Source organism: Haplochromis burtoni, unplaced genomic scaffold (genome assembly GCF_018398535.1).
Source record: "Haplochromis burtoni strain Fernald_Lab_line unplaced genomic scaffold, NCSU_Asbu1 Contig_67, whole genome shotgun sequence".
In the NCBI taxonomy this organism is placed as follows: Eukaryota; Metazoa; Chordata; class Actinopteri; order Cichliformes; family Cichlidae; genus Haplochromis; species Haplochromis burtoni.
The window spans coordinates 1,464,351-1,473,931 of record NW_024582428.1 but is presented as its reverse complement, the minus strand read 5'-3'; the positions used below and the strand labels follow the sequence as shown (position 1 = coordinate 1,473,931).

Sequence of the window (9,581 nt, the reverse complement as noted above, 5' to 3'; positions counted from 1 at the left end):
GGCCTTTCTGTGTGGAGTTTGCATGTTCTCTCCAGGTACACCGGCTTCCTCTGAAGTTAATTACATCTAAATTGTGCATAAGTGTGAATGTGAAAGTGAAGGATTGTCTTTGTGCATCAGGCTGCCGACCTGTGCAGGGTGTACCCCACCTCTTGTCCAGTGATTGCCACATCATAAAGTCACGCATGAATATGTGGAGCAAAATTAAGTATAATTAGTGAGCGTTGTTTGAAACCACACAGTGTGCATAATTTATTTATAAGGGCCAGTAAGCTTCCAGGCCTTAAAACATTTCAAGCAATAAGAAATACCTGGATTAAAGGTGTGAGGGCACCATTACTGCTGCTTGAAGCTTGAATTAACACGATTTGTTTCAAATGATCATTTTATCGTTCACACTCTTTCTGTTGTTTTATTTTTTTTAACTTGTGTCAGTCTTATGTAGTCTGTGTTTTGGCTTCGTAGCACCACCAGAATCAAACATTAACAAAGTGAAAAAGGACTCGTAAATCTTAAGGGTGTCTGTTATGTGTTCCATCAGGAATCTTCTGGAAAACGATCAGGACCTAAACTCATCCGGAGAGGAAGAGGATGAGTTTGTTCCATCTAAGAATGACTTGCTGAGCAGCGAAGAGGAGGGTCAAGATGAGGATGGGCCGAATATTGATGATCAAGTGTCAGCGAAGAAGTTCCGATATGTTGCAACGGGTTCTCGCAATTCTCGTTCAAAAAGGAAATCTTACTCCTCAGCGAGAACACAACGAAGAACTCCCGCAAAGAAGGTGATGAAGACCAGACGCACACTGATATTCAGACATGAGATCACCACTTTCTCACCGTCTCTCCTATTTCTACAGATCTCGCCGGGAACGCCCAAAACCCCCCGTCACGCCACGCCCAGCATCCCCATCAGGTCCCTGCAGACCCAACAGCCGGCTAACATCCTGGAGGAAGCCAGAGCCAGGTGAGCTCACGGTAGACACAAGTGAAAGGACTCAGAAAACTAAACTTTCTTTGTTGCGGTGCAGACACATCAGATGGTGAGCATGACGCTTCATGCGTATCCATGTTGTATGATAAAGATACAGCCGTGGACCTTTTTTCTTTTCTTCTTTTCTTCTTTTCTTTGAACCGCAACCACAGTGCAGCAACAATGCATGCACCCGTCAGGTGGACTTTGAGTGTCCTTGAAAGTCAAACAGGAACAACTGTGTTATTGTGTCTGCAGCTGACCTTTTAGTCGCGTATGTGTGAAAGAGGGCTGTAGTAAAGCACGTTGCAGTCACGAAGTAGAAGATGGAGAGTTGGTGCAGTAAACGTTTCCTTGCGGATCGACTGAAATTGAAACTGTTGTATTTTAATGAGTTCTTCCTCTTTTATCAGGCTGCATGTGTCATCGGTGCCAGAGTCTCTGCCCTGCAGGGAGCAGGAGTTTCAGGACATCTACAGCTTTGTGGAAAGCAAGATCATTGACAACACAGGAGGGTGAGAGAAAGCTTTTAGCAGTCTTACTGGAGTCGCATCTGCACGCTTCAGGGTCTACATGTCTCGAGGCTGTTGTTTTTTTTTGTGTGTTTGTTTTGTCTTTTTTTGAAAAACTGTGGGATTTTGTTTTATTACAGGTGCATGTACATCTCTGGTGTGCCAGGAACTGGAAAGACAGCGACAGTTCATGAGGTGATTCGCTGTCTGCAGCACGCAGCTGACATGGACGAAATCCCTTCATTCCACTTCATCGAGATCAATGGGATGAAAATGACAGACCCACACCAGGCCTACGTCCAAATCCTACAGGTGGGAATGAAGCTTTTTCACAGCCGCTGCAGGCTTTAGTCAAGTAATAATCATTTTGCTTTATCACTTCACCAACTTACTCTTCAGAGCTTATAACTGTGTGTGTGTGTGTGTGTGTGTGTGTGTGTGTGTGTGTGTGTGTGTGTGTGTGTTGCTATCTATCCCTATGTGCTTTTATCCAACATTCACAGACTTGTGATTAATGCATGGGGGCAGCTCGGGGTTCATTGTGCTGGCCAAGGATACTTTGACACATGGGCTATCTGCTGACCTGCCGTACTAACGTCTCATTTATCTCATCCCTGCAGAAACTGACTGGTCAGAAAGCCACACCTGACCACGCAGCAGTTCTGCTGGAAAAGAGATTCAGCAACCTAGCGCCCAGGAAGGAGACTATTGTGATGCTCGTGGATGAAGTAAGAACAATTTTTTTTTTTTCTTTTCTTTTAAAGAGGAATTTTTTTCTGCTCATCCTTATGCCACAGGGCTAACACAGAGATGGATAACTATGTGCACTTACATTGACAAATATGGGCAATTTAGAGTCACCAATTAACCCAACCGTAGTAACTGTATGTCTGTGGACTGTGGAGGAAGCCGGAGTACCCGGAGAGAACCCACAGAGACACATGAGGAACATGCAAACTCCACACAGAAAGTCGACTCAGGACCTTCTCCCTGTGAGGTGCTAACAGTGCTAACCACCATGCCACCGTGCGGCGTGAGAACAAGTTCAGCATTCTTAAATTATATTCTGTGAGCAAAGCCCCTGACTTCACATTCACTTGTTGACCATTTATCACAAGGTGACTGGTATTCTGCCTACCGTAATAGTCCGAGAAATGTAGGTTGCTCTCATACTGTGATACGATGCCATCTGTACATCAAGTACAGTCGTGAAGTTTCCTTGATATTAAATATTCCACAATCAGCTGTTTGTGGTGTTATGACAACTCGGGCACAAAGTGGAAAGCCACATAAAATCACTAAGTAGGGTCAGCGAAGGCTGAGTTGCGTGGTGTCCAGAGGTCAGCAACGCTCTGTAGAGTCAGTTGCTATAGACCTCTAAACTCAGATTAGCTCGAGAACCGTGTGTAGACAGCTTTCCATTGAAACCCATGCAGCTGCATACAATCCTTAAATCATGAAGCACACTGCAAAGCAATGAACGCAGAGGTGTAAAGCATGTCAGCACTGGACTGTAGAGCAGAGAAGACGTGTTTCCTGGAGCGACAAATTTGTAGTTCCAGAGAAAGGAACTCTTAATGCTTCAGCAGAACGAGACATTTTGAACGATTTCATGCTCCAAACTACGTTGGAACAGTTTGGGGGTGGCTCCTTCCTGCACACCACTGCACAAAGCAAGATCTATAAAGACCTGCATGAGCAGGTTTGGTGCGGTAGAACTGGACTGGCCTACACAGAGTCTCCACTCAGCTGTATAGAACATCTTTGGGATAAAACAGACCCGAGTCTATAAACCGGACTTTGTCGTCCAACCACAATGTCTGACCCATATTTGGAAATATAGTCTATTTAGTTTTAACAAGTTCATGTCTGGTTGGGATATGTTCATCACAGAGGCCGATATTACTCTAATTAGTAATATAAATCATACTGGATAACCGTTTGTTCTGTCTCTGTGTTAGCCCTGTGTTAGGTTGGTGACCTATCCAGGGTGTGCCCCGCCTCTCACTCTATGATAGCTGGGATAGGCTTCAGCCCCCTCCCACCCGTAACCCTTTCCCCTGTAAGGATGAGCGGGAAGAGGATGGATGGATAATTTTTGCTAAACATGTTGCAGAACCCCAGGTTTCTCAGGAAATGGTGCCTGCTCACACCATGTATAGAGCCTGTGTGCTTGTCTGTCACTTTTAACTAAGAATTGTGACAGCAGAATAACCATCCTGTACTATATTTTTTGTTTCGGCCCGCTTTAGTTAGACCTGCTGTGGACGAGGAAGCAGAACGTGATGTACAACCTGTTCGATTGGCCGACACGGCGTCATGCTCGCCTGGTGGTGCTGACCATCGCCAACACAATGGATCTGCCCGAGAGAATCATGATCAACAGAGTGGCCAGTAGACTGGTGAGACTGTGATTAAACACTGCTATTCTTTACATTCCCTGACAGCAATACTATGAATGATGGTTTAAAGGTCACTGCTGTGTGGTAAAAAGATTTGAGCATGAAGCCAAAGCCGGAATTTACCGGCTGATTTATGTTCCTGCCCTCACATGGACACAAGCTGAAGCTGTGACAAAGTAGGAGCAACAGAAATGCACTTGTGTAATTCTCATTCAAGACTGTGTTAAACAATTTGACATCACTTTACTTCCTGTCTTTTCGAGATCATTTCTTTTTCTACTTATTTTGCTTTTCAGCCCTTTGAATATCTGAATATTAATACAACAACTAAATATCTCATTCAGATGACTTGTAGGAAAAAAACATAAACTAAAAGCCACTGATCATTTGCATTGCTGCTTCCAGGGTTTGACCAGGATGTCATTCCAGCCGTACAGCTTCAAGCAGTTGCAGGAGATCATCATGTCCAGGCTGAACAAGTTGAAAGCCTTTGAGGAGGACGCTCTGCAGTTGGTGTCCAGGAAGGTTGGCAACCAGATTGTCTTTAATGCAGTCTCACCCGCTCTGTTGTGTACTCACCTGCCCACCGTCAAGTCACGTCCGTGTCCCTCATATCTGGCAGGTGGCCGCTCTGTCCGGTGATGCTCGCCGATGTTTGGACATCTGTCGGCGGGCAACGGAGATCTGTGAGCACTCAGCTGCTGACCCTTCCTCCACAGGATTGGTGGGAATGAGTCACGTGATGGAAGCACTGAATGAGATGTTTTCCTCTGCCTACATCACTGCCATCAGGTGAGACCAAACCTTTGGTCACTTTAGTAATGCACGCTGTAGAGATGTGCATTGGCAGCTGTGAGGAGAAGTGACTGATGTGGTTTGTTTTTTTTCAGGTGTGCGTCAACACAGGAGCAGCTCTTCCTCAGAGCTGCTATTGCAGAGTTTAGGCGGCTGGGATTGGAAGAGGCGACTTTCCAACAGGTGAGAAATATAAAACAACTAAAGTTACTAAAACAAAACCAACAAGCCTCTATAGACTGTATATGAAACGATTCCATAAGTTGATTTACTTTTTTAAAGGCTTCAATAAATACACATTTAAAGAATAAAACACAGACCTTAAATCTAACATGAATACAGATATTCATTCATATTCTAGAAATCATGTTTCGCTGGATGTTCTGTGAGGAATTAGATGAGCTCAGAAACACAGGCCTACGTCTTTATTTAGATTACAGTCTGTGCAGTCTATCACAGTACATCACACATGTACAAAACTCATCTGTTATGATGATAAATCACTGGGCTTTCAGCTTACCCAGCTCCAGTCGTCGTCTGGAGGTGAATGAGAGAGATCTCTGCAGTGTCCTAAAGAATGAAATGCGTGTCGATTTCAGGGACAATGGCAGTGATGCTTGCATAATATCCAGAGGATGTTGCATTGGAATAACTTCCTTCATCATCCAGGAACTTCCTGTATATTCTCTCTAAATAAGCCTTGGTACTGCCTCATTTTAGAGTCTGACAATGGGTCCAATGATTTCATCCCAAATCCTGTAGCGGTCTGTGCATCCGTCCATGCCTGTGTTTTACCAGACCATCACTGGTCCGCCTCAGCATGACCCATCAGTCATGCTGAACGATGTAACAGGCAGCATAATTTTCTGTACAGATTCTCCAGTCTTTTTATGTTTGTCACATGTGTTTAGAATGAGCCTGCTGTATTCTGTAAAAAGCATCAATGTACCTGCCAGTTCTGGTTCTCTATGGCAAAGGCCAGTCTTGCTCCATGGCAGTGAGCATAGGGACCACTAGAGGGTGTCATGCAACCAGTAGCACGCTGGTCAGAAAAGATGAGGAGGGAAAAATTTCAGTTTCCGCTTCCTGCAAAACCATCCCTGTGTTGGGGTTTCTCATTGTTACCCTTCTAGTGCACTTGTTAATTTAATTTAAACCTGCTGAAATGAATTAATCCTCTCAGCTACTTAACTAACCCGATATCCTCTTAATTAGGGTTATATTAGCACAGAAATCGTTAAAAGTAGGACCTTTTTTAAAATGGGGATTTAAAACTTGTAATAGGCAGCTTTAGCTCTCTTTGCCTGTTTGCCAATTCCATGAATGTTTCAACTTATAAACCTTTTTTCCCCTCAAACAAAATGTGTGATGATTGACAGATAACACAACAAACATCAATAGTTAACTCGGTTACTACAATAATTGCAGCCCAAATTTTCTACAGTTATAAGCTTAAAAGGCTACACATAAAGATAACAATTGTAGCTGATTGTGTCGTTTTAACACAGTCCACTTTCACATTGCACTGTGGAATTGGAGTGCTGTGTCTCAACTTGAAATGCAACATCAGGTCCCCTTGTGTTTTGTATGCCAGGTGTTCGTGCAGCACCAAGCTCTCTGTCGGATTGAAGGTCTTCGGCCCATCGGTGTCTCGGAGGGTCTGGCTGTTTGTCAGCGTCTGGGAGCCTGCAGGCTGCTGCTGCTGGAACCGAGTCACCTGGGAGTCCTGCAGCACATCCGACTCAACGTCAGCCAGGATGACATCTTTTATGCCTTGAAAGCTGACTGAAGGGAGGAGTCTTTCACACAAACTGAACAATGACAGAAAAGTGAACCCTCGTCCACGGATTTCAGTTATGAGCTTAAATCTTTGTCCCCAATTTTACTGGAAGATTTTCTTCTGTCTCTGGATTTTATTTTTTATGTTTGTCTTAAATGTGCAATAAAATTCTACTAATCCCTCAGTTGCTTTCTTGGAGTAATATTAAAACCTCTTTGATTATAGTTTCTTTAGAGTTTTAGCTGCACTTTAGGGATCAGGAACACTCAAGCTGTAAAGAAACTTAAAGACGCTTCTCTGCTAGCAGAGTTTGATCAGAGTTTAATATGGAAAACGCATCACCATCATGATGTGGACCATGTTGCCGATTCACTGAAGCACAACTCTTTTCTCTATGAACCAAGGAATACTTTTTTTGGTAATCATTATGTAGCATATCCACATTTTGTACATTACACAAGTTGTTCATTAACACAAACCCATGTTTGTTTAATGTCAATAATCTGCAGCTACAAACAAATTAATTTAAGTGTTGTGCTTCTGCTGTAGGTTTTGTGACCTACATGTTTATTTTTTGTTTTTGACCTATGTGGTATATGTGATTTAAGATATTATGTGGTTTTCGAGAAGAAATAAATCTCATTTGAAGAAGGATATTTGGCATGCAGACCGCAATAGTCAGGGATCAAGTCATCAACCTTCCAATTAGTAGATGAACTGCTCTACCCTGAACCAGCAGTATGTACAGACACCATAAAGTGTTTGTACATACTGCCTGATTTCTTCCTGTTAAAGGGGACTTTTTCCTTCCCATTGCAGACAGGGGGTCATATGATTGTTGTGGTTTTTTCTGTGTTATTGTAGGGTCTTTACCTTACAAAATAAAGAGCTTTGAGGCAACTGTTGTTGTGATTTGATGTTATATTAATAAATTTTAATTTAATTAATGGTTGTTTGAGGAAGCTTATGAGCAGTTTGAGGAAAAAGTGGTACAGGAAGAGACAGGAAACTAAAAATGTTTATTTTTGTTCATTTAGGTATGGATAGTGTAAATTTGAAGAAAGACAAATGGTTTGCCCCCAAAAGTTTCTGTTCATCTGGACGAAACGCTTCATCACTCACCGAAGTGATGTCTTCAGTCTCAGCTTAATGCAGGTTTCCCCAACATAACAAATAGTACATTTGCATAATGACTGAAACTAGCACTGCTGGCCACTCGCAGTGTTTGTGCTCTTGGAATACAAGGGTCAGTAATACAGGCATAATCATAGGTGTACCGTGGCTGAAAAGTTCCTTTTTTCTAAATTAAAGAAATATTTTATGCACTTTCTTCTTAGATCTAACAAATGCACCTCTCGCTTTATTCTCATATTTTGTCCTGATCCAACTGTGAGTAGTCCTCAGATTCTTGGTCCGCCAAATTACATTTTGGAGATCATCTCATTATTTTGGCTATTATTTTTGATTTCTCTTTAGAGCAACCCTTTTCCATATTCATATGGCCAAATCTATGATGTCTGGGGCCTGGATCTCTTCCATGCATGCTTCATGCCCTGGAGGACGGGGCTATGGTTCCCACACCCTCTAGCAGATCGTTACATGGAGAACGAACACACACACACACACGCTATTTTTTTTTTTTTGGCTCCAACCTCAAAACACAATGTGTGCTGTCGGTCTTGCGTGCTGCAGAATGACATTCAATATTTAGTATTTACTGCTACTTCTAACAGGCCATCCAGCTGATTTGTGTGTCTTCTCTCACTGTGCCTCTCTACCTCTGGTTTTCTTTCTCTATTTTCCCTTTCTTATTTTTGCCCTTATCTTATTTTTGCCTTATCTTATTTTTGCCTTATCTTATTTTTGCCTTATCTTATTTTTGCCTTATCTTATTTTTGCCTTATCTTATTTTTGCCTTATCTTATTTTTGCCTTATCTTATTTTTGCCTTATCTTATTTTTGCCTTATCTTATTTTTGCCTTATCTTATTTTTGCCTTATCTTATTTTTGCCTTATCTTATTTTTGCCTTATCTTATTTTTGCCTTATCTTATTTTTGCCTTATCTTATTTTTGCCTTATCTTATTTTTGCCTTATCTTATTTTTGCCTTATCTTATTTTTGCCTTATCTTATTTTTGCCTTATCTTATTTTTGCCTTATCTTATTTTTGCCTTATCTTATTTTTGCCTTATCTTATTTTTGCCTTATCTTATTTTTGCCTTATCTTATTTTTGCCTTATCTTATTTTTGCCTTATCTTATTTTTGCCTTATCTTATTTTTGCCTTATCTTATTTTTGCCTTATCTTATTTTTGCCTTATCTTATTTTTGCCTTATCTTATTTTTGCCTTATCTTATTTTTGCCTTATCTTATTTTTGCCTTATCTTATTTTTGCCTTATCTTATTTTTGCCTTATCTTATTTTTGCCTTATCTTATTTTTGCCTTATCTTATTTTTGCCTTATCTTATTTTTGCCTTATCTTATTTTTGCCTTATCTTATTTTTGCCTTATCTTATTTTTGCCTTATCTTATTTTTGCCTTATCTTATTTTTGCCTTATCTTATTTTTGCCTTATCTTATTTTTGCCTTATCTTATTTTTGCCTTATCTTATTTTTGCCTTATCTTATTTTTGCCTTATCTTATTTTTGCCTTATCTTATTTTTGCCTTATCTTATTTTTGCCTTATCTTATTTTTGCCTTATCTTATTTTTGCCTTATCTTATTTTTGCCTTATCTTATTTTTGCCTTATCTTATTTTTGCCTTATCTTATTTTTGCCTTATCTTATTTTTGCCTTATCTTATTTTTGCCTTATCTTATTTTTGCCTTATCTTATTTTTGCCTTATCTTATTTTTGCCTTATCTTATTTTTGCCTTATCTTATTTTTGCCTTATCTTATTTTTGCCTTATCTTATTTTTGCCTTATCTTATTTTTGCCTTATCTTATTTTTGCCTTATCTTATTTTTGCCTTATCTTATTTTTGCCTTATCTTATTTTTGCCTTATCTTATTTTTGCCTTATCTTATTTTTGCCTTATCTTATTTTTGCCTTATCTTATTTTTGCCTTATCTTATTTTTGCCTTATCTTATTTTTGCCTTATCTTATTTTTGCCTTATTT

At 40.4% G+C, this 9,581-nt stretch overlaps 1 protein-coding gene across 1 annotated transcript in view; it reads left to right on the top strand.

The window, feature by feature from the left end:
* orc1 (origin recognition complex, subunit 1) overlaps window positions 1-7,308 on the top strand; it is a 16,544-nt gene extending 9,236 nt beyond the window's left edge. The window contains exons 8-17 of the mRNA XM_005937359.3: window positions 542-782; window positions 858-964; window positions 1,384-1,485; window positions 1,623-1,794; window positions 2,103-2,210; window positions 3,735-3,884; window positions 4,290-4,409; window positions 4,507-4,676; window positions 4,775-4,862; window positions 6,274-7,308. Of these exons, the coding sequence (XP_005937421.1) occupies window positions 542-782; window positions 858-964; window positions 1,384-1,485; window positions 1,623-1,794; window positions 2,103-2,210; window positions 3,735-3,884; window positions 4,290-4,409; window positions 4,507-4,676; window positions 4,775-4,862; window positions 6,274-6,468 (1,453 nt within the window). The 3' untranslated portion in view covers window positions 6,469-7,308. The remainder of the gene's footprint in view (window positions 1-541; window positions 783-857; window positions 965-1,383; window positions 1,486-1,622; window positions 1,795-2,102; window positions 2,211-3,734; window positions 3,885-4,289; window positions 4,410-4,506; window positions 4,677-4,774; window positions 4,863-6,273) is intronic.
* The last annotated feature ends 2,273 nt before the right edge of the window (window positions 7,309-9,581 follow it).